General features: G+C 51.8%; 1 protein-coding gene across 2 annotated transcripts in view; it reads left to right on the top strand.

Moving 5' to 3' along the window:
• The window catches only part of ASXL2 (ASXL transcriptional regulator 2), a 42,908-nt gene extending 19,787 nt beyond the window's left edge, over positions 1-23,121 (top strand). Inside the window, exons 1-11 of one of the 2 annotated variants that reach the window (XM_074536326.1) lie at positions 83-205; positions 3,191-3,299; positions 3,923-4,073; positions 8,454-8,566; positions 9,476-9,614; positions 11,145-11,285; positions 14,272-14,435; positions 16,297-16,393; positions 17,134-17,239; positions 18,303-18,993; positions 20,356-23,121. In XM_074536326.1, coding sequence (XP_074392427.1) covers positions 3,222-3,299; positions 3,923-4,073; positions 8,454-8,566; positions 9,476-9,614; positions 11,145-11,285; positions 14,272-14,435; positions 16,297-16,393; positions 17,134-17,239; positions 18,303-18,993; positions 20,356-22,335 — 3,660 coding nt within the window. In that variant the 5' untranslated portion in view covers positions 83-205; positions 3,191-3,221 and the 3' untranslated portion in view covers positions 22,336-23,121. Of the gene's footprint in view, positions 1-82; positions 206-3,190; positions 3,300-3,922; positions 4,074-8,453; positions 8,567-9,475; positions 9,615-11,144; positions 11,286-14,271; positions 14,436-16,296; positions 16,394-17,133; positions 17,240-18,302; positions 18,994-20,355 lie in introns of those variants that run through there. The other variant, XM_074536325.1, reaches the window with a different exon arrangement.
• The last annotated feature ends 1,620 nt before the right edge of the window (positions 23,122-24,741 follow it).

The following is a 24,741-nucleotide window of genomic DNA, read 5'->3' as shown; positions in this document are numbered from 1 at the left end:
ACCTTGGGGTTTGCTTCTGATGGAAGGGGAGAGGCACCTGGCAGGTGTATCCTTCCTGCTCCCCCTGGGATCCCAAATCCTGGGCTGTGGTTCTGCTGGAAGGGAGGAGGGAGGGGGTGTGTGTGCATTGATGATCCATTGTTTTGCTGAAGTTGTTAAAGGGGTGTTTCTCTCCTTTTTTTGGGCTGCACTCCACCTGCAGAAGGTAAGACCAGAGCTCCTCCTCTGCTAACACCCCCCCCCCTTGCCATTCCCTAGCCCAGAGCCTGCTCCTGGGAGTAACCCTGGTGTAACCCCGGTGTAATGCTGTGCTTCCAGCTGGGAACCCTGGGGCTTGGCAGCTCCTCCCTGTCCCTGTCCCTGTCCCTGTCCCTGTCCCTGTCCCTGTCCCTGTCCCTGTCCCTGTCCCTGTCCCTGCCTTTGCATGTGGGCTTTGTGCTGCTTTGGGGCTGCTGCATGTTGGGGAATGTGACCCTGGCACAGGAGCTGCTTCCCTAACCCTGCCCCTGTGCTGCTCCTGGCACTGCCAGCCCTGGCACTGCCAGCCCTGGCACTGCCAGCCCTGGCACTGGGGGTGGCTGCACCCTCAGCAGAGAGCTCCTGGCTCTCAGGAGATGGGGGGAAACAGGGGATGCTCCAAAGGGAAAAGTGGGAATTTGTCCCCTGAGTGCCTGTGGCAGCTGGATCCAGGCAGCGAGGCTTTGTCTGGAGCTTCCCTTGGTGCCTTGGGCAGGCTGGGCTGGAGCAGGGGCTGGGCAGAGCTAAAGAATATTTTTAAAAAATCAGGAGAAAAGGCAATAAAATCCAAAATGAGGAGAAAGGGCAATAAAATTAAAAATTAAAAATCAGGAGAAAGGACAATGAAATTAAAAAAAAAAAATCAGGAGAAAGAGCAATAAAATAAAAAAAGATCAGGAAAAAGGGCAATAAAATCAAAAAAATCAGGAGAAAGGGCAATGAAATTTAAAAAAAACCAAGAGAAAGGGCGATAACAAAAAAAAAAATCAGGAGAAAGAGCAATGAAATCCAAAATGGGGAGAAAGGGCAATAAAATTAAAAAAAATCAGGAGAAAGGGCAATAAAATTTAAAAAAATCAGGAGAAGGGGCAATGAAGTTTAAAAAAAATCAAGAGAAAGGGCAATAAAAAAAATCAGGAGAAAGGGCAATGAAATCCAAAAAAATCCAGAGAAAGGGAAATTTAAAAATCAGGATAAAAGGCAATAAAATTTTTAAAAAATCAGGAGAAAGGCAATAAAATTAAAAATCAGGGGAAAGGGCAATAAAATTAAAAATGAGGAGAAAGGGCAATGAAATCCAAAAAAATCAGGAGAAAGGGCAATAAAATCCAAAATGAGGAGAAAGGGCAATGAAATTTTATAAAATCTGGAGAAAGGGCAATGAAATAAAAAGAAAACAGGAAAAAGGGCAATAATTTTTTTTAAAAATCAGTAGAAAGTGCAATAAAATCCAAGAAAATCAGGAGAAAGGGCAGTAAAATCCAGAATCAGGAGAAAGGACAATAAAATTTAAAAAATCAGGTGAAAGGGCAATAAAATAAAAATCCAGTTTGGGGTTCTGTGTACAGTTTGGGGTTCCTGTGTCAAATTTGAGGTCCCTGTGTCCAGTTTGGGGTTCTGTGTCCAGTTTGGAGGTCCCTGTGTCCAGCTTGAGGTCCCTGTGCCCAGTTAGATGTTCTGTGTCCAGTATTTGGTCCCTCTGTCCCTCCCTGGGCACACAGCTCCCATGCTGGCCCTGCCTGCAGCAGGATGGGTTAAAAGCCAACCAAACCCCCAAACCCCTGCAGCCCTGGTGGGAAGATGGATCTGGTTGGGATTGGGGAGCTCCCCCTTCCCAGGGGGAATTGCACCCTTGGTCCCCATTTGGTTCCCCACAACCCCAATTCCAGCAGAACTTGGGTGGTTTTTTGGGAAAAAAACCCCAACACAACTCTGAATCCTTCTGGAGCCCATCCTCAAAAGCTGTCCTGAGCCTCCCCCAGAGCTGGGGCTGCTTTGGGGTCTGTCAGAGGACCCTTGCAGGGGGTTTTTGGTTGCTTTTGGCCCGGGCTGCAGCAGCCCTGCACTGCTTCCCCTATTGCTGCTTGTGCTGCTGCAGCTTGCATTCCCTGGGAGCGGGGCTGGGGCTGGGCTGTGGGGCTGTGGGGCTGTGGGGCTGGGGCTGGGCTGTGGGGTCAGATATGGGCTGTGGGGCTGGGGCTGGGCTGTGGGGCTGTGGGGTGAGATCTGGGCTGTGGGTCAGATCTGGGCTGTGGGGTGAGATATGGCCTGTGGGGCTGGATCTGGGCTGTGGGGCTGGGCTGTGGGGTCGGATCTGGGTTGGGGGCTGTGGGGCTGAGGCTGGGCTGTGGGGCTGGGTTTGGGCTGGGGGGTCAGATGTGGGCTGTGGGGTGAGATCTGGGCTGTGGGGCCGGATCTGGTTTGTGGGGTCGGATTTGGGCTGTGGGGTCAGATCTGGGCTGTGGGGTCGGAGCAGAGCTATGGGGTTGGATCTGGGCTCCCTGCCCACTGTGGGGCTGGATCTGGGCTGTGGGGCTGGATCTGGGCTGTGGGATCAGATCTGGGCTGTGGGGTTGGATTTGGGCTGTGAAGTTTGATCTGTGGGCTCCTGTCCATGCTCTGTGGGGCTGCCTGGGGGCTGTGGGGTCAGATGTGGGCTATGGAGTTGAATCTGGGTTGTGGGGCTGGATTTGGGCTATAGGGTGAGATATGGGCTGTGGAGCTGGATCCGGGCTCCTGCCCATGCACTGCGGGGCTGGATCTGGTTTGTGGGGTCAGATCTGGGCTGTGGGGTCCGATCTGGTCTGTGAGGCTGGGGCTGGGCTGTGGGTCTGGATCTGAGCTGTGGGGCTGGGTCAGATCTGGGCTGTGGGGCTGGATCTGGTTTGTGGGGCTGTGGGGTCAGATCTGTGCTCTGGGGCTGGGGCTGGGCTGTGGGGCGGGGTCTGAGCTGTGGGTCTGGGTCTGAGCTGTAGGGTTAGATCTGGCCTGTGGGGCTGGATCTGGGATTTGGGGTTGGATTTGGGCCTCCTGCCCACTGTGGGATTGGTTCAGGGCTGTGGGGCCGGGGCTGGGCTGTGGTGCTGGATCTGGAATTTGGGGCTTGCTCTGGGCTGTGGGGCTGCCCGGGGGTCCCGTGGGCACACTCACCCATGGGGTCTCTCTCTCGCAGCGGGACGTCCCCCCTGGCCTGCCTGAATGCCATGCTGCACACCAACTCCCGCGGGGAGGAGGGCATCTTCTACAAGGTGCCCGGCAGGATGGGCGTCTACACCCTCAAGGTGAGTGCCAGGGGCAGGGCGGGCACCTGCACATTATCAGGGGGAGTGCCAGGGGCAGGGCGGGCACCTGCATCATCCTCAGGGGGAGTGCCAGGGGCAAAATGGGCACCTGCACACCCTCAGGGTGAGTGCCAGGGGCAGGGTGGGCACCTACACACCCTCAGGGTGAGTGCCAGGGGCAGGGTGGGCACCTACACACCCTCAAGGTGAGTGCCAGGGGCAAAATGGGCACCTGCACATCTTCAGGGTGAGTGCCAGGGGCAGGGTGGGCACCTGCACCCTCAGGGGGAGTGCCAGGGGCAAAATGGGCACTTAGACACCCTCAGGGGGAGTGCCAGGGGCAGGGTGGGCACCTACACACCCTCAGGGTGAGTGCCGGGGCAAAATGGGCACTTACACACCCTCAAGGTGAGTCCCAAGGGCAGGGCGGGCACCTGCACACCCTCAGGGGGAGTGCCAGGGGGAAAATGGGCACCTGCACATCCTCAGGGTGAGTGCCAGGGACAGGGTGGGCACCAAATTCAAAGGGTGAATTTGGTGAACAAACCCCTCTGTTTTTGGGGTTTGCCCCTGTCCCTGGCCCTGGGGTGACCCTGGTGTGGCTCTGTCGTGTCCCCTGGCAGAAGGACATCCCAGATGGGCTGAAGGAGCTGTCGGAGGGCTCGGAGGAGAGCAGCGATGGCCACTCGGACTCACAGAGCTCGGAGCACAGCAGCTCCAGCAGCGACGGCTGCGCCGCCAAGGACAGGAGGAAGAGCAGGTGGAAAAGGAAAGGTGAGTTCTGGGTGGGGAGAGGGAAAGGTGAGTTCTGTGTGGGGAGAGAAGGAAAGGTGAGTTCTGTGTGGGGAGAGGGAAAGGAAAGGTGAGTTCTGTGTGGGGAGAGGAAAAGGTGAGTTCTGTGTGGGGAGAGGGGAAAGGTGAGTTCTGTGTGGGGAGAGAAGAAAAGGTGAGTTCTGTGTGGGGAGAGAAGGAAAGGTGAGTTCTGTGTGGGGAGAGGAAAAGGAAAGGTGAGTTCTGTGTGGGGAGAGGGAAAGGTGAGTGCTGTGTGGGGAGAGGGAAAGGAAAGGTGAGTTCTGTGTGGGGAGAGGAGAGGGAAAGGTGAGTTCTGTGTGGGGAAAGGGAAAGGAAAGGTGAGTTCTGTGTGGGGAGAGAAGGAAAGGTGAGTTCTGTGTGGGCAGAGGAGAGGGAAAGGTGAGTTCTGTGTGGGGAAAGGTGGGTTCTGTGTGGGGAGAGGAGAAGGAAAGGTGAGTTCTGTGTGGGGAGAGGGAAAGGAAAGGTGAGTTCTGTGGGGAGAGAAGGAAAGGTGAGTTCTGTGTGGGCAGAGGGAAAGGTGAGTTCTGTGTGAGGAGAGGGAAAGGAAAGGTGAGTTCTGTGTGGGGAGAAGGAAAGGAAAGGTGAGTTCTGTGTGGGGAGAGAAAAGGGAAAGGTGAGTTCTGTGTGAGCAGAGGAGGTTTCACCTGGGCTCTGAGGGGAGCAGAGCATTCTCTGGCCTCAGAATGGTCCCATAGCTGCAGGTGGGCAGGGAAGGGCACAGGAACCTGAGTGTTGATGTTTGGAAAGCCAGGTGTCTGCTAAGGAAAGCAGGAGCCTCCCCTGAAATGGAAAATGTAAAGCCCCTCCCTCTAAATTATTATAATTTGATTATAATTTGTTCATAATAATTATTATTAATAATATAATTAAAATATTATTATATTATATTATATTATATTATATTATATTATATTATATTATATTATATTACATTACATTACATTACATTACATTACGTTACATTACATTACATTACGTTACATTACTTTACATTATATTATATTTATTATAATATTACAAATTATTATATTTTATTTTAAAATATATACTTATTTATAGTTTTATAGATTATTATAAAATTGTTATAATTGTTATAAATAATAAGCAAATTATAGTTATGAAAATATTATAATTTGCTTATAGTTATTATTAATTATTAATGAAATTATTAAAACTTCGTTAATAAATAATTATATTTTATAATATTAAAATATTATAATGTTATAAATTATATTTATTATAAAATTATACAATTATTTATAATTGTATAAATTATAAAATTATAATTATATAATTATAAACAGATTATAATTATTGAATTATTGTAATTTGCTTATGATTTGTTGAATTATTATAATTGTTTAATCTTGCTCTCAGGCAAAGATATGGGAGTAGGAATAACAGTTCTTTATTAGGGAAGAAAATGAAAATAAAATTAAAAATGCAGTCATAGGAAACCCTGCCAGAGTCAGAGCACTCCCTGGCACCGTCCTGGGTGAGATGGGGACAACACAGAGCAGCACACTCCGTTTGCACAAGGCTCCAATCTGGTTTTATTACAGCATGCAGTGGTTTTGGTACCCTCACAAACCTGATTTTATACTGTACTGATTGGTCACCAGAGACAGAGTGCTCATTGGGACAGAGAATTGCAGGTTTCTCCTATTTATCCTTTCTTGTTTTCTACATCAATGACTTGGTAGGAAATTCTTTCAGGGGTAAACTCTCTTATCAAACTTCTCTCACAAAATTGCTGTAAAACCTCTCTCATATAAACACATCAATGTTTATATTTATAGCTATGTTTATATTATTGTATTTACATTTCCTGTTTATATTGATATATTTATGTTTACAGCTATATTTACATTTATATATTTTGTCTATATATTTATATTTATATATTTATATTTATTTACATAAATTACATTTTAGTATCTTAGTTACATTTACTACATATTTATATTTATTTTATATTTATATTTATATTTATATTTATATTTATATTTATATTTATATTTATATTTATATTTATATTTATACTTATGGCTTTTATATCTATATATACATTTACATTTGTATTTACATTTATAATGTTATATTCATTGTGTGATATTTTTAATTATAATTATATTTGTATCTATATTTACGCATTTATATTTACATTTAATTTTATATATTTTTATTTACAATTTATAATTTATTTACATTTGGTATTTATAGTTATAGTTACATTTATATTTATGTTTATATTTATATTAGATTTATATTATATTTATAATATTATAATTATATTTTTAATTATTTTATATTTATTTTATTAATTTTTAAAATATTTATTTTAATTATTGTCTATTTGGTAAACGCAAGCTGGAGATTGAATTCCTGCTTGTATTTATATTTATATTTATATTTATATTTATATAATATTTATAATATTATAATTATATTTATATTTATTTTCTAGTTATTTTATTATTTTTAATATTTATTTTAATTATTGTCTATTTGGTAAACACAAGCTGGAGGTCGACTTCCTGCGTATATATTTATATTTATATTTATATTTGTATTTATATTTACATTTACATTTACATTTACATTTATGGTTAGATTTATAGTATATTTATAATTTTATAATTATATTTATATTTATTTTATATTCATTTTATTAATTTTTATATTTATTTTAATTATTGTCTATTTGGTAAATGCAAGCTGGAGGTCGAATTCCTGCATTTATATATATATTTGTATTTATATTTATATTTATATTTATATTTACATTTACATTTACGTTTACATTTAGATTTATGGTTAGATTTATATTATATTTTTAATATTATAAATATATTTATATTTATTTTATATTTATTTTATTAATTTTTAATATTTATTTTAATTATTGTCTATTTGGTAAATGCAAGCTGGAGGTTGAGTTCCTGCTTATAATTTTATATTCATATTCATATTCATATTGTTAGATTTATATTATATTTATAATATTATAATTATATTCATATTTATTTTATATTTATTTTATTAATTTTTTTATATTTATTTTAATTATTGTCTATTTGGTAAACGCAAGCTGGAGGTTGAGTTCCTGCTTTTATATTTATATTTACATTTATATTTATATTTATATTTATATTTATATTTATATTTATATTTACATTTATATTTATATTTATGGTTAGATTTATATTATATTTATAATATTATAATTATATTTATATTTATTTTATAAATTTTTTATACTTATTTTAATTATTGTCTATTTGGTAAACGCAAGCTGGAGGTTGAGTTCCTGCTTATATATTTATATTTACATTTATATTTATAATTATATTTATATTTATGGTTAGATTTATATTATATTTATAATACTATAATTATATTCATATTTATTTTATATTTATTTTATAATTTTTTATATTTATTTTAATTATTGTCTATTTGGTAAATGCAAGCTGGAGGTTGAGTTCCTGCTTATAATTTTATATTCATATTCATATTTATGGTTAGATTTATATTATATTTATAATATTATCATTATATTTATTTTATATTTATTTTATAATTTTTTACTTTTATTTTAATTATTGTCTATTTGGTAAACGCAAGCTGGAGGTTGAGTTCCTGCGTATATATTTATATTTATGTTTATGTTTATGTTTTTATATATTTATATTTATGGTTAGATATATATAATATTCATAATATTATAATTATATTTATATTTATTTTTCTAGGTATTTTATTATTTTTTAATATTTATTTTAATTATTGTCTATTTGGTAAATGCAAGCTGGAGGTTGAGTTCCTGCTTATAATTTTATATTCATATTCATATTTATGGTTAGATTTATATTATATTTATAATATTATAATTATATTTATATTTATTTTATATTTATTTTATAATTTTTTATATTTATTTTAATTATTGTCTATTTGGTAAACGCAAGCTGGAGGTTGAGTTCCTGCGTTTATATTTATATTTACATTTACATTTATATTTACATTTACATTATTTATATTTATATTTATATTTATATTTATATTTATATTATTTATATTTATATTTATAATTTTTACATTTATATTTATATTTACATTTACATTTTATATTTATATTTATATTTATATTTATATTTTATTTGTATTTATATTTATATTTATAATTTTTACATTTATATTTATATTTATATTTATATTTTCATTTACATTTTATATTTATATTTATATTTATATTTATATTTATATTTATATTTTATTTGTATTTATATTTATATTTATATTTACATTTACATTTACATTTATGTTTCTTCCCCGCAGTGCCGTCGCGCCTGCCGCCCGCGGGCTCCCCGCAGCCCGGCTGCCCATCCCCATCCATCCCGGCCAAGGGCCTCTCCTCCTCCCAGAAGCACAGCAAGAAGGCCCTCAAGCAGGTCCGTGCCTCAGTTTCCCTGCAGGGATGGAGTCCCTGCCCCTGGGAACCCTCTGCTCTTCTGCTCCTTTTTCCCTCAAGTTACAATTTCCCCAAAAATAACACATTTAAATTATAATTTTGAAATTATAGCTGTAGAGAGAGGCTGTAAAATGTGGTTTTTTCACCCCAGTCCTGTGATGAGATCCCATCACTTCCTGGGAAATGGGGTTGGTAAATTCGGCCTTAAATGCAGTGAATTCATCCCCTGGGGGGCAAAAATTCCCCCCCAGGGAATTCCATGGGGGCTGCACATCCACATGGAGGGAAGGAATTCCATGGGCAGGAGGAGGAAGGAGAGCAGGAATTCCATGAGCAGGAGAAGGATGGAGAGCAGGAATTCCATGGACAGAGAGTCTGGAGGAGGAGGAAGGAGGGCAGGAATTCCATGGACAGAAAATCTGGAAAAAGAGAAAGGAAAGAGGGCAGGAATTCCATGGACAGGAGGAGGAAGGAGAGCAGGAATTCCATGGAGTCTGGAGGAAGAGGAAGGAGAGCAGGAATTCCATGGGCAGGAGGAGGAAGTAAGGCAGGAATTCCATGATGGGGAGTTCCAGCTGAATTATTCCCCCAGGGTGGGGTTCACAGGTGTTCCCCCAGCTGCACTGCTCATGGCCCCAGGATCCTGAGGAATGAAATGCTTTATCTGGCATCTCAGTCTCAAAAGTGGGAAATCTCACATCTCAAAAATCTAAAAATATAAAAAAATCTCAGCATGGCAAAAATTGTTCCCTGGCAGGGCGGGCAAGCCCTGTGCTGTGTGCCCACTGCTGTGCCCCCCAGGCTGTGGGGTGGGTGATTCCTATGCCCTGTGTGTGTCTGTCCCTCTGTGTGCCCCCTGGGCTGTCTGACCCTCTGTGTGTCCCTGCAGGCTCTGAAGCAGCAGCAGCAGAAGCAGCAGCAGCAGCAGCAGTGCCGGGCGGGCATGGGGCCGGGCATGGGGCCGGGCATGGCCCTGCCCTCCAGCCAGCACGTCCTGCTCAAGGCCAAGGCCACCCCCGGGAGGTCAGGTACGTGTGGGCACTGCCAGGGTGGGTGCAGGGGCAGCTGCTCCTTTCTGTGCCTTCCTCTGGGCACTGCCAGGGCGGGTGCAGGGGCAGCTGCTCCTTTCTGCGCCTTCCTCTGGGCACTGCCAGGGCGGGTGCAGGGGCAGCTGCTCCTTTCTGCGCCTTCCTCTGGGCTCTGGAGCCTTCAGCTGCTGCCCCAGGGCTTGGGGCTGTGAGGGAGGCACCGGGTAGGGAAAGACCTGGGATGGATCTTGGATGATCTTGGATGGATCCTGGCTGGATTTAGGAGGGGTCTTGGATGGATCTTGGCTGGATTTAGGAGGGATCTTGGATGGATCTTGGCTGGATTTAGGAATGGTCTTGGATGGATCTTGGCTGGATTTAGGAAGGGTCTTGGATGGATCTTGGATGGATCTTGGATAGATCTTGAATGATCATCTTGGATGGATCTTGGCTGGATTTAGGAGGGTTCTTGGATGGATCTTGGATAGATCTTGAATGATCATCTTGGATGGATCTTGGCTGGATTTTGGATCTTGGCTGGATTTGGGAAGGGCCTTGGATGGTCTTGGATAGCTGTGACTGTAAGGACAGACCTCGGATGCATCTTGGATGGATCTTGGATGATCTTAGATGGATCTTGAATGGATTTTGGCTGGATCTTGGATCGATTTTGGATGGATCTTGGATGATCTTGAATGGATCTTGAATTATGATCTTGGATGGATTTTGGATGATCTTGGATGGATCTTGGCTTCTTGGCTGGGTCTTGGATGATCTTGAATGGGGACTTTGGATGGATCTTGGCTGGATCTTGGATAGATCTTGAATGGATGTTAGATAGATCTTGAATGGATTTTGGAGGCATCTTGGATGGATCATGGATGGATCTGGGAAGGGTCTTGGATGGATCTTGGATAACTGTGACTGTAAGGACAGACCTTGGATGCGTCTTGGGTGGATTTTGAATGGATCTTGGCTGGATCTTGGATGATCTTGAATGGATTTTGGATGGATCTTGGATGGATCTTGAATGATCATCTTGGATGGATCTTGGATGATCTTGAATGGATTTTGAATGGATCTTGGCTGGATCTTGGATGATCTTGAATGGATTTTGGATGGGTCTTGGCTGGATCTTGAATGATCATCTTGGATGGTTTTTGGATGGATCTTGGATGGATCTTGGGTGATCCTGGCTGGATTTTGGAGGCACCTTGGCTGTCTCTGGGATAGCTCTGGCTGTGCCTTTGGCTGGTTCCAGGCTGCTCCCAGTGCTCTCCTGGTATTTATAGTTGGGAGTTTCTCCTGGTGTTTATATTTGGGATTTCTCCTGGTGTTTATATTTGGGATTTCTCCTGGTGTTTATATTTGGGAGTTTCTCCTGGTGTTTATATTTGGGAGTTTCTCCTGGTGTTTATATTTGGAATTTTCTCCTGGTGTTTATATTTGGGAGTTTCTCCTGGTGTTTATATTCAGGAGTTTCTCCTGGATTTGAAGTTTTCTGAAGCTCCATGTGTCCCTCTCTGGCAGGTTGGGAAGGGAAGCAGACAGATGGACATTCCAGCAGCCCCCCAAACTCCACGTGCAGCTCCTCGGCCTCGGTGAAGCTGGAGAACTCCCTGCCAGGGCTGCCCAAGAAGCCCTTCCCCAGATCTGACCGGCTGCATGCACGTAAGAGATGGAGCCCCTGCTTCTGCTTCCATCCCTGCTTCTGCTGCTTCTCCTGCTTCTCCTGCTTCCATCCCTGCTTCTGCTGCTTCTGCTGCTTCCATCCCTGCTTCTGCTTCCATCCCTGCTTCTCCTGCTTCCATCCCTGCTTCTGCTTCCATCTCTGCTTCTCCTGCTTCCATCCCTGCTTCTCCTGCTTCCATCCCTGCTTCTGCTGCTTCTCCTGCTTCCATCCCTGCTTCTGCTTCCATTCCCTGCTTCCATTCCTGCTTCCATCCCTGCTTCTCCTGCTTCCATCCCTGCTTCCATTCCCTGCTCTTCTCCTGCTTCTCCTGCTTCCATTCCCTGCTTCTGCTTTCATCCCTGCTTCTGCTGCTTCCATTCCCTGCTTCTCCTGCTTCCATTCCCTGCTTCCATCCCTGCTTCTCCTGCTTCCATCCCTGCTTCTGCTTCCATCCCTGCTTCTGCTTCCATCCCTGCTTCCATTCCCTGCTTCTGCTTCCATCCCTGCTTCTCCTGCTTCCATCCCTGCTTCCATCCCTGCTTCTCCTGCTTCCATTCCCTGCTTCTGCTTCCATTCCTGCTTCTCCTGCTTCCATCCCTGCTTCCATCCCTGCTTCTCCTGCTTCCATTCCCTGCTTCTGCTTCCATCCCTGCTTCTCCTGCTTCCATCCCTGCTTCTGCTTCCATCCCTGCTTCTCCTGCTTCCATCCCTGCTTCTGCTTCCATTCCTGCTTCTCCTGCTTCCATCCCTGCTTCTGCTGCTTCCATTCCTGCTTCTCCTGCTTCCATTCCTGCTTCTCCTGCTTCCATCCCTGCTTCTGCTGCTTCCATTCCTGCTTCTCCTGCTTCCATTCCTGCTTCTCCTGCTTCCATCCCTGCTTCTGCTGCTTCCATTCCCTGCTTCTGCTTCCATTCTCCTGCTTCCATCCCTCCTTCTCCTGCTTCCATTCCTTGCTTCTCCTGCTTCTCCTGCTTCCATCCCTGCTTCTGCTTCCATCCCTGCTTCTCCTGCTTTCCCAGAGCTGCTCCAGAGCCAGGGCAAATCCCAGACCAGCAGAAAGGAGTGGAGTGAGCTCATTGCACTGCTGAGGGACCCTGGGAGGGGCTGCCAGGCTGTTGGAATTGGGATAAATAATTCCCAATTCCATCCTCAGATCAGCCCTTCCCAGCTGGGCCTCCCCTGGGATTCCCAGTTGTTGGACCTGCATTATTTGTGGGGTTTAATGTAATTACAGACTCTAATAGCATGAAAAAGGGAAAAGAAATTCCTCCCTGGGTCTCCATGCTGGGTTTGGCTCCCAGGCCTTTCCTGGAGCTTTCTGAGCCCTCCCAACCTTGCTGGTTCCTGTCACATGTTACAAGGGTGGGACTGACCCTGGGGAATGTGGGGATTTTCCTACAGAGGGATGGAATGTCCTGAGGGGGAGAAATCCCAAAGGGTGATGGAGTTCAGCTCCTGGTGCTGCCCAGGTGATGCCAACAATCCCACCCTGGCATCCCTGGCTGTCCAGGGGCTCCTGGAGCTCTGCCAGGGTGGGGATGTGAGAATGTGCCCATTGCCAGGCCTGGGATGTGCCCATTGCCTGGGATGTGCCCATTGCCAGGGTTGGCATGTGCCCATTGCACAGGTTGGGATGTGCCCATTGCCAGGGCTGGCATGTGCCCATTGCCAGGGCTGGCATGTGCCCATTGCCAGGATTGGGATGTGCCCATTGCCAGGGCTGGGATGTGCCCATTGCCAGGGTTGGGATGTGCCCATTGCCAGGATTGGGATGTGCCCATTGCCAGGGCTGGGATGTGCCCATTGCCAGGGTTGGGATGTGCCCATTGCCAGGGCTGGCATGTGCCCATTGCCAGGGTTGGCCTGTGCCCATCACTTTCAGATTTAGATGAAGGGTTGGGCTGGTTTAGTCCAGCGCTTGCTGAGCCAGGGCTGTGCTCGTGGGAAGGTGGCAGCAGCCCCAGTGCTGGGCACGAGGGGCACAGGGGACAGCAGGACAGCGTGGAGGGGACATGGCAGGGGCTCAGCTCCTGCAGCTCCTGAGAACTTGTATGGGGAACCCATCCATGGATCCACCAGACCTGCACAGGGTTGTGTTTGGGGTGATGCCTTGGGCAGGCTGGGCTGGAGCAGGGGCTGGGCAGAGCTACAGAATAAAGCAGGGATTGATTGAAAGGATCTCCTGCATGGATCCACCTTGGGGCAGCACAAGAGCCCAGCCAGGGCTGCACCCAGGTGAAACCAAAATGGGCCCAAAATGAATCCAAGATGAACCAAAATGGTCCCAAAAGGAATCCAGGATGAACCAAAATGGTCCCAAAATGAACCCAAGGTGAACCAAAATGGGCCCAAAATGCACAGCCAGGCACAGGGTCTGTCACTGGGATCAGTTCTGCTCCATTTGCACCTTGCAGTTCATTGTCCCATTCCAGCTTTAGCCCCTGCAGTCCCATCCTTGTTTTTCCCTCTCCTGTTTGTGCTCCTGGGCTGAGATTTGGATCATCTGTCCTTGGTGCCCAGCTGGAGCAGGAATTGTTTTGTGTCCCTGCTCTGTGCCCAGAGCTCAGCATGCCCTGGTATGAAACCCAGACCCACTCACTAAAGCAGCACAGAATGGGAAAAATAGAAAAACTAAAGAATAAAGCAGGGAGTTATTGAAAGGATCTCCTGCATGGATCCACCTTGGGCAGCACAAGAGCCCAGCCAGGGCTGCACCCAGGTGAACTCAAAATGGTCCCAAAGAAATGGATGCCCTCTCACGAGGTCTCACACCCGAGGCATGAGGGAAACCCCAGTGTGACAGGTATTCCACCTGTGTGCAGAGGTGCAGGGAGCACTGGGACAGCTCCCAGGGCAGGGCAGGTGAGGCTGCCCAGGTGTGCTGTGCTGCTCCAGGTGAGGATGGGTGAGGCTCACCAGGTGTGCTGTGCTGCTCCAGGTGAGGATGGGTGAGGCTCACCAGGTGTGCTGTGCTGTGCTCCCCAGGGCAGCTGAAGCGAGCGCGCTGTGCCGAGATCGACGTGGAGACGCCAGACTCCATCCTGGTGAACACCAACCTGAGGGCCCTGATCAACAAGCACACCTTCAGCCTGCTGCCTGCCGAGGGCCAGCAGCGCCTGCTGCTGCTGCTGCCCGACGTGGACAGACAGGTATGGTCACCTGGGCTGGGCTGTGCCAGGTACAGAACTCACCTGGGCTGGGCTGTCAAGGTACAGCACTCACCTGGGCTGGGCTGCGCCAGGTACACACTCACCTGGGCTGGGCTGCTCCAGCTACACACTCACCTGGGCTGTCCCACACAGGTACAGCACTCACCTGGGCTGTCCCACACAGGCACACACTCACCTGGGCTGTCCAGGTACACACTCACCTGGGCTGTCCCAGGTACAGCACTCACCTGGGCTGTCCCACAAACTCACCTGGGCTGTCCCACCCTGCAGGGCTCTGGGACAGGCAGGGGGGATGCCAGGTGTAGATCCTGATCCTGTTGTACCTGTGGGCAGAGGGGCACAGGGACAGGGAGAGCCAATCCACCTTTGGGTGACCTCGTGGTCACATAATAATGATAATAATGAGAATGAGAATAATAATAATAGTCATCTAATAATCATTGTCCTTGTTCAGGACCTGCCAGGGCCTGAAGGGGCTCCAGGAGAGCTGCAGAGGGACTGGGGACAGGGATGGAGGGACAGACCCAGGGAATGGCTCCCAGTGCCAGAGGGCAGGGCTGGATGGGATATTGGCAATGAGGAATTGTGCCCTGGCAGGGTGGGCAGGCCCTGGCACAGGGTGCCCACCCTGCATCCCTGGCAGTGCCCAAGGCCAGGCTGGACACTGGGGCTGGGCTGGTGGGAGTGTTCCCAAATCCTCCAGAACTGTTGGGAGAAACAGCACCATGATTTTAGCGTGTCCCTCTGAAACAGCAGCACGTTTTCAGTGTGCTCCTCTGAGGCTCTGCTTTGTCCAGCTGTGTGACAAAATCCTGGTCCCCACAGGGCTGGACACTAAAGCTGCTCCCCTGCTCCAGTCATGGCCCAGCACACCAGGGCTGTGGCCAGCAGGTGACAGGGCTGTGGCCAGCAGGTGACAGGGCTGTGACCATCATGTGGCCAGCAGGTGACAGGGCTGTGACCATCATGTGGCCAGCAGGTGACCAGGGTAGTGGCCAGCAGGTGACCGGGCTGTGACCAGGGCTGTGGCCAGTTTGTGGCCAGCAGGTGACCGGGCTGTGGCCAGCAGGTGGCCAGGAGGTGACAGGGCTGTGGCTAAGAGGTGACCAGGACTGTGGCATGAGCTCTGGCCACCAGGTGACATGGGGCTGTGGCCGGGAGCTGGCCAGGGCTGTGGTCAGCAGGTGCCTGGGCTGTGACCAGGGCAGTGGCCATCATGTGGCCAGCAGGTTACCAGGGTAGTGGCCAGCAGGTGAGCAGGGCTGTGGCCAAGGGGATGTGGCCAGCAGGTGACCAGGGCAGTGGCCAGAAGGTGACCAAGGCAGTGACCAGGCTGTGAGCAGGCTGTGACCAGCAGGTGACCAAGGCAGTGAGCAGGCTGTGACCAGGCTGTGGCCAGCAGGTGGCCAGCAGGTGACCAGGCTGTGGCCAGCAGGTGACCAGCAGGTGACCAAGGCAGTGACCAGGTTGTGGCCAGCAGGTGACCAGGGCAGTGGCCAGCAGGTGACCAGGCTGTGAGCAGGCTGTGAGCAGGCTGTGGCCAGCAGGTGACCAAGGCAGTGACCAGGCTGTGACCAGGTTGTGACCAGCAGGTGACCAAGGCAGTGACCAGGCTGTGACCAGGCTGTGACCAGCAGGTGACCAAGGCAGTGACCAGGCTGTGGCCAGCAGGTGACCAGCAGGTGACCAAGGCAGTGACCAGGTTGTGGCCAGCAGGTGACCAGCAGGTGACCAAGGCAGTGACCAGGCTGTGAGCAGGCTGTGACCAGCAGGTGACCAAGGCAGTGACCAGGCAGTGACCAGGTTGTGGCCAGCAGGTGACCATGCTGTGTCCCCCCAGGTGGGCCCTGACGGGCTGATGAAGCTCAGCAGCTCCGCGCTCAACAACGAGTTCTTCACCTCGGCCGCTCAGGGCTGGAAGGAGAGGCTGTCAGAAGGTAAGGCCTGCCCGGGACCCCCCAACTGGGCAGGGGCTGGGGGAGCCCCAAGATCAGCCAGGGATGAGCTGGGGGATTCAGGGTGGGAGGAGGCTGCAGGAGGAATTCTGTGTTGAACTGACACAGGAAATCTCTGGAAAAGACGAGAAAAGAAGGAGAAATGTTTAAAATCTGAAGTGACAGTAGAGCTGAGGTACTCTGGGGTTGTGGCACCTAAACACAGACACTGCTGGGGGGCAGAGAAGGGAAATCCTGTTCCAGAGCAGGGCATGGGGTGCTCTGAGCCATCCCTTTGGGTGTTTGCATGGAAATTGGGGAAATTCCTCCCTGGGAGGGTGGTGAGGCCCTTCCAAGCCTGACCAGGCCATGTCCCCTTGTCCTGTCCCTGTTCCCTGGCTGTCCCCTCCTGTCAGGGACTTGTGCAGAGCCACAAGGTCCCCCCTGAGCCTCCTTTTCTCCAGGCTGAGCCCCTTCCCAGCTCCCTCAGCCCCTCCTGGGGCTCCATTCCCTTCCCAGCTCCCTCAGCCCCTCCTGGGGCTCCATTCCCTTCCCAGCTCCCTCAGCCTCTCCTGGGGCTCCATTCCCTTCCCATCTCCATTCCCTCCCCAGCTCCATTCCCTGGGCTGCCCCATTCCTGTGGAGCAGCAGCCTGGGCTGTCAGGGCTCCTGGGACACCCACCTGGGTCCCTGCCCTGTTTCCCAGCCCTTCCCTGGCTGAGAATTCCCCTCTGCATCCCCAGGAGAGTTCACCCCAGAAATGCAGCTCCGCATCCGGCAGGAGATCGAGAAGGAGAAGAAGGTGGAGCTGTGGAAGGAGCACTTCTTTGAGAGCTACTACGGGCAGAGGTGAGGGCTCAGCTGGGTTCTGGGGTGTCCATCCATGGACATTGGGTTCCCTGGAGCCTCAGGGAGGTTCCTGGCTTCTGCTGGTTCCAGGAAACGGGGAAATGGCAGCAGGATCTGAGTCAGGAGGGAAGTTTGTCACCCTTTATCCACTGCAGGGTGTCCTGGGATGTCTCTCCTCTTCCCCTCCTTGCTTGGAGCCAGCCCAGGGTCAGGACCTGCATTCCCACATGTCCAGACCCACACCAAATCTGCCCAGCTTTCACTCTCTACCTCCTCTTGCTTCAGAGGTTTCCCATCTTTTGGGGTTCAGGGAGGATTTGGAGGTTTCTGAGTTGCTGAGAAGGAAGGGGCACACAGGTGTAAATAACTGACCAGGGATTTCTAACCCTGCCCTGTGCCAGCTTTGGGGGCATTCCTGGCATTCCATGGTGTGGTTGGGATGCTGGGGGTGTCCCTACAGGTTGTAGGAACAACTACAGGGATACACCAGGCTGGGAGTGCAGCTCAGCAGGAGCTTCATCAGTGGGGGAACCAATCCACAGATTCACCTGACCTTCACAGGGTTATGTTTGGGGAAATAAAACCCCCAATTTGACAAATCACTGAGAGGGATGGATGAACTAATCCAGAAGGAGAAACTTTTCCCAGACATCTCTGTGGGAATGGGATGCCATGTTCCTCCTGAAGGGGTGGTGGGACCTTTCCTTCTCAGTGTCCCCTCCTGCCAGTGTCACCCTGTGAGCTGCAGAGGGGGCACTGGGGGCTCACACAGGGAAATACTCAGTGTTGGCCAAACCCTTTGGGTGTGCAACCTGGAAATTGGTGTCTGGAGCTGCCCAGTGTTCCATGTATTGCATTTAGCTGCTTTCAGTCTCTGACGCTCATTTCTGTTTCCTGCGCAAGGATTGTCAGTAGGGAAGGTTCTCAGTGCTGGTGGTACAGAGCTGGGTGTGTGAGACATCTCTTTAGGGAGTTTATTTACAGAATCCAGCCCCCATTTCCCAATGATGGGGTAGATTTGCAGGAGTGTTTTACAAAGCAGGATCTGTGTTTCCCTTGGCAGCTCCGGGCTGAGCCCCGAGGAGTCGGAGCGCCTGACAGCGCAGCCCGAGGCGGCCGAGCCGGGCCGGCCCCGCAGCCCCCCGGCCCCACGGCGGGAGCAGAGCACACCCACAGCGCCCCCGGAGCCCCAGGCAGCCCCAGGAGCCCCCAGGAAAGCAGGAGAGGAGGCCAGAGAGGAGCCACAGCCCAAGGCAGCCAAGCCCGAGGTGTCCCCGGAGCGGCGAGCGGCGAGAACCAACGAGAGAGCAGGGCCGGGCCGGGAGAGAGAAACGCTGCCCCAAAAACCCCCCAGCGCCTCCAGCCACGGGGCAGAGGAGCAGAGGAAGCCTGGGGCGGCCAAGGAGGCGCCAGGGAAGGAATCTCTGGGTGCCCCAAGCAAACCAAAGAGCCCCGAGGGCGGCGGGGCAGCGGCCAAGGCGCAGAGCCCTGCAGCAGCCACGGCTGAGGAGAAGGAGGAGAAGGAGAAAGAGGAGAAGAAGCCCCCTGGGAGCGAGGCCATGGAGGTTGGGGTGGAGGCCCACAAGAGGAAGCTGGAGAGCAGGGAGGAGGCTCCAGGCAGCCCTGAGAAGAAGCCCCGTGTGGCTGAGCCCTGCCAGCACCAGCACCAGCAGCAGCAGCAGCAGCCCCAGGCCTTTCGCAGGCAGCCCTTTCCCAGCACGGGGCCGGCGGTGCCGCGGGTGCCCCCGCTCAAGGTGAGCCCAGCAGGGACACAGCCACAGCCAGGCCTCCCCCGGGGGCTCCCCTGGGGCTCTGAACCCCAAACTGCACATTCAGGGGGGTGGAAATGCCCTCAGAGCCCAGCCTGTCCCTGCCACAGCTCCTGCTGCACACAGGGAGGGCTCTGCAGGGCTGTGGTGACAAAGGACAGGAGCCTGGGGACACCCAGGGCCACAGGGGCCAGCCAGAGCCCCTGGCAGCACTGCAGTCTGGCTTGGGGGGCTGTGTGCCCGTGTTCACAGGGCTCCCAGCATGAGGGAAGAGAATCTGACTCCATGTGCCAGAAGGCTGATTTATTATTTTATCATATATATTATATTATAACTATACTAAAAGAATAAAAGAAAGGATTTCATCAGAAGGCTGGCTAAGAATAGAAAAAGAAAGAATGAATAACAAAGGCTTGTGGCTGGGACAGAGAGTCCAGGCCAGCTGACTGTGATTGGCCATTAATTAGAAACAACCACATGAGACCAATCCCAGATGCACCTGTTGCATCCCACAGCAGCAGATAACCATTGTTCACATTTTGTTCCTGAGGCCTCTCAGCTTCTCAGGAGAACAAATCCTAAGGAAAGGATTTTTCATAAAATGTGTCTGTGACACCACTCAGAGCCATGGGGTTTGCAGCACCCCAAAACTGCCTGGGAGGCATCCAAGGGCCAGACACGTTTCTTGTCTCAAGGCAGGGACAAGAGAGGTTTCTCCAAAGGGATTTCTGCACCAGTTCTCTCAGACCAAAGTGCAAACACCAACCTGTGGGTCAGGTGTCTCAGCTGTGTTATTCTCCTGGTCAGGTGTTCCCGTGTCTCAGCTGTGCTTTTCTCCTGGTCAGGTGTTCCCGTGTCTCAGCTGTGCTTTTCTCCTGGGTCAGGTGTTCCTGTGTCTCAGCTGTGCTTTTCTCCTGGTCAGGTGTTCCTGTGTCTCAGCCGTGCTTTTCTCCTGGTCAGGTGTTCCCGTGTCTCAGCTCTGTTTTTCTCCTGGTCAGGTGTTCCCGTGTCTGAGCTCTGTTTTTCTCCTGGTCAGGTGTTCCCGTGTCTCAGCCGTGCTTTTCTCCTGGTCAGGTGTTCCCGTGTCTCAGCTCTGTTTTTCTCCTGGTCAGGTGTTCCCGTGTCTGAGCTCTGTTATTCTCCTGGTCAGGTGTTCCCGTGTCTCAGCTGTGCTTTTCTCCTGGGTCAGGTGTTCCTGTGTCTCAGCTGTGCTTTTCTCCTGGTCAGGTGTTCCTGTGTCTCAGCTGTGCTTTTCTCCTGGTTGGGTGTTCCCGTGTTTGAGCCGTGCTTTTCTCCTGGTCAGGTGTTCCCGTGTCTCAGCCGTGCTTTTCTCCCGCTCTCTTGCAGATTCCCGTGTCCAGAATCTCGCCGATGCCATTTCCCGCGGGCCAGGTCTCTCCCAGGCCGTGCTTCCCGCTGTCCCTCGGCAGTGCTGGCAGGACAGGGGCCAGGACCTTGGCCGACATCAAGGCCAGGGCGCAGCAGGCCAAGGCTCAGAGGGCAGCAGCCGCAGCCGCCGCAGCCTCGGCCGGAGGGGCCGTGCCAGGGCCCGGCCCGGGCGGGGGGAGACCCCCGGGCAGGGGAGGAGACGGGAGAGACCCCGGCGGAGCCCCCCAAGCCGCAGCTGGAGCCAAGGCGCTGGAACTGGCAGGAACTGGAAGCGGGGGAGGTTCGAGAAGGTTCCTTCCGCACGGCCCCGGGCCGCGCTCGCAGGTGCAGGGCCAGCAGGCGGAGCCGGGAGCTGCTCGCCATCCTCCTGGAGCACAACTACAGCCAGGAGCGGCCCCCGCGGCTGCCCCGGCGCTAGGGAACGGAGCTGGGGCCGCGCCGAGCCCCCCGCGGGGCACGGCCACCCCCGGCTCCCCGGGCACCCCCGGCGGGGCCCCTCCTGCCCCGGCCCGCAACGGGAGCGGCCGTGAGCTCCCCAAAGGCAAACCTCCGTCCCCTCTGGTGTCCCCGCTGCCACCCACGGGCCCCGGAGGCCCGGCCTCCAGCAGCTCCTCGGGAGCAGCCAGCCTTAAATCCCCTCCCCGAGCGAGCTCCAGCATTCCTGCCAACAACCCTTTGGTCACGCAGCTGCTCCAGGGCAAGAGCGTCCCTCTGGAGCAGATCCTGCCCAAGGCGCTGACCAAAGCAGAAGTGAAAAGCGGCCCGGCGGCTCCTCAGGAAGAGAAGGGGGCGGCGGGGAACGGCTCCGAGGCGGGGGACAGAGCATCGGCTGTGCCCCCGCAGCAGCTGGGCAAGATCTTCTGCCAGAGCAGGCCCCTGCCTCACATCCCGAGGACATTCCCGCTGCCCTCGGGAAAGGAGCCCGCGCCCGAGCAGCACCACGAGGCGCTGAGCAAATCCACCCAGGAGCAGATCCTGCAGACTCTGATCAAGAGGGTGCAGAGGCAGAACGTGCTGCCCGTGCTGCAGCCCTCGCAGCTGACCCTCCCGCACTCAGGTTTCCCGGTGGAGAGCGGCTCCACCAGGCACAGATTCATGCTGGGCTTCACGGGCAGGAGGACGTGCAAGCCTGCCATGTCCGGCCACTACCTGCTCAACATCTCCACGTACGGCCGCGGCTCGGAGAGCCTGAGGAGAGGCTCCTCCGTGGGCACCGAGCCCCGCCTGGGGCTGGGCAGCCCCGCCGAGGGCGCCGGGGCAGAGCTGGGCGAGGGCCAGGGCGGCAGCAGCAGCGAGGAGGACGCGGACGATGAGAGCTCCGGGGACGAACGGGAGCACGGCAGCGTCAAGGAGGAGCCACGGGCGGGGCATGGGGAGAAGGAGCAGGGCTCGCACGGCCCCGCAGAGCCCAAGGCTGCCCAGGAGAAGGTGCCAGCCTTGGATGGCACCGCGCTGGCCCGGGACCTGCTGCAGGCAGCACAGGAGCAGATGGCCCACGCCATGAGGGGCAAGGGCCACGGTGGCACGGAGCTCTTTGGGCCCCCAGACCCATCCCAGCCCCCGCTGCTCCCTGCCCCGCACCCCCCGAAGCTGCCCGGCAGCTACAGCGGCACCATCAACGTCTCCACCTCGCCCGACATGGTGGGCCAGGGCTCGCTGGTGGGCGAGTGCAGCCAGCTGGGCAGCTCCATGGGCAACGTCATGTCCTTCTCGGTGACCGTCACCACCATCCCCGCCGGGCAGGCCGTGAGCTCCGGCGGCCACGGGCAGAGCCTGCCGGTGCAGGCGTTCGCCGAGGACGGCGCCATGGAGGATCCCCCTTCCAAATGTTACTGCAGGTTGAAAGCCATGATCATGTGCAAGGGCTGCGGTGCCTTCTGCCACGACGACTGCATCGGCCCCTCCAAGCTCTGCGTCTCCTGCCTCGTGGTGCGGTAACGGGGAGCGGCACGGCCCCCTCGGGGGCTGCCGTCAGGAGAGTCTTGGGAAGAAACAGGAATTTTACTGCCTTGCACAAGAGACGCGTTACCGAATCAGGAATCCAGAGCTAGAGTCCTTCTTTCATTAATGAAAGAGCACCTTCTTGTACAGGGAGTCGAAATCGCGCTCGACTACGTGAATCGTGACAAGAGTTTGCACTTAAGGAATTCTGTAAATACGCCACATTATTTTGTTTAAAGATATTTTTTCAATCTTTTAGGAGATAGAGTGTTTGACTTGTACTGCAGTTCCAGTAACCCCAGCCTGCTCTGAGCACGTTTGCTGAGCTCTGCTCTCCCCATGGAGATCCCACAGCCCGTTGTTGGTTTTCTCCTGGCAGAGGGAATGGGATGATCCGGGTCCAGCTGTGTGCGGTGAGGCCGGAGCCCTGAGCAGGTTCAGATCCCTGGAGCTGGTGCCGTGCCAGCCTTTCCCTCCACTGCCTTTCCCTCTGTTCCAGAGGCCCCTGGGCTGTGCAGTGCAGGCTGGGGTTCCTGGTTTGCAGATCCCCTCTCCCAGTGTGCCAGCTGAGGGATCCCAGGGGTGCTGCTGCTGGAGCTGGGCTGGCCATGGCAGTGACCAGAGCAGCTCAGTCCTGGCAGGGATCTGCTCTGCTGGGCATTCCCAGGGCTGGCAGGGATCTGCTCTGCTGGGCATTCCCAGACAGGAATCTGCTCTGCTGGGCATTCCCAGGGATGGCAGGAATCTGCTCTGCTGGGCATTCCCAGACAGGAATCTGCTTTCCTGGGCTGGCAGGGATCTGCTCTGCTGGGCATTCCCAAGATTGGCAGGAATCTGCTCTCCTTGGCATTCCCAGAACTGGCAGGAATCTGCTCTCCTGGGCATTCCCAGACAGGAATCTGCTCTGCTGGGCATTCCCAGACAGGAATCTGCTCTGCTGGGCATTCCCAGGGCTGGCAGGAATCTGCTCTGCTGGGCATTCCCAAGATTGGCAGGAATCTGCTCTCCTGGGCATTCCCAGACAGGAATCTGCTCTCCTGGGCATTCCCAAGATTGGCAGGAATCTGCTCTGCTGGGCATTCCCAGGGCTGGAGATGCCATCCCACAGCCCAGAGCCAGCTGTTCCTGGGACACAGGGCCAGGTGATGGGCACAAAGTGTCACCCTGGCTCCTGCCATGCTCTGGGCAGCGTTTTGTTCTCATCCAAACACCCCCATGGTCAGACATCTCCAGTTTCTATCCAAGATTTTGTATTTGCTGGGTGTAGGGGAAGGCACTTGAGTGTCTGATGGGCCTCCTTGGGTGGCTCTTGGTGTTTGAAAAACCAAATTGGGCTGAGCTCAGGGTGCTGGGCAGCCCCTCAGGGCTCACTGGGGACGTGCTGGTGGCTCTGTGCTCCCTGACAGCTCCTGGCTTCCTGCACTTGCACTGAGGGAAATGAAAGCACAGAGGCCCTGTGTTCTGAGGGTGCTGGTGGAGCACAAATCACCCAGGGAGGGTGAGGGTGAGGGGGCCTCGCTGCATCCTGGTCAGGGAACAGAGCTCTGGATGTTTTTGATGGAAAAGCACTGAATTCACTTTTAATCCAAAGGCCTTTTTAAGCTGAAGCAATATTCCCCCAGCAGTGGGGCAGCTGAGAGGTGCAGGGGTGCTCAGCCTTCCCTTCCCTGTCCTTTGTACTTGTGCTCCCCTCCCTTCTCCCTGGGAGCCCAGCACTGGTGGTGAGGAGCAAAACAATTCCTGGGGGGTTTTCCAAGGAACAGGAGGTGCCCAGGGCTGCCAGAGCTCCGGGAGCCTTTGGACAAGGCACAGGGTGGGATTGTTGGGGTGTCTGACACGGCTCTGGGGCACAGGGTGGGATTGTTGGGGTTCTGACAGGCACAGGGTGGGATTGTTGGGGTTCTGACAGGCACAGGGTGGGATTGTTGGGGTGTCTGACAGGCACAGGGTGGGGTTGTTGGGGTGTCTGACACGGCTCTCACACACAGGCTGGGATTGTTGGGGTGTCTGACAGGCACAGGCTGGGATTGTTGGGGTGTCTGACAGGCACAGGGTGGGATTGTTGGGGTGTCTGACACGGCTGTCAGGCACAGGGTGGGATTGTTGGGGTGCACAGGCTGGGATTGTTGGGGTGTCTGACAGGCACAGGGTGGGATTGTTGGGGTGTCTGACACGGCTCTGGGGCACAGGGTGGGATTGTTGGGGTGTCTGACACAGCTCTCACACACAGGGTAGGGTTGTTGGGGTGTCTGACAGGCACAGGGTGGTGTTGTTGGGGTGTCTGTCACACACAGGGTGGGATTGTTGGGGTGTCTGACACGGCTCTGGGTCACAGGGTGGGATTGTTGGGGTGTCTGACACAGCTCTCACACACAGGGTGGTGTTGTTGGGGTGTCTGACACG

The sequence above is a fragment of the Zonotrichia albicollis genome, chromosome 3, assembly GCF_047830755.1.
Source record: "Zonotrichia albicollis isolate bZonAlb1 chromosome 3, bZonAlb1.hap1, whole genome shotgun sequence".
NCBI lineage: Eukaryota > Metazoa > Chordata > Aves > Passeriformes > Passerellidae > Zonotrichia > Zonotrichia albicollis.
This window is presented reverse-complemented; position numbering and strand designations above follow the sequence as displayed.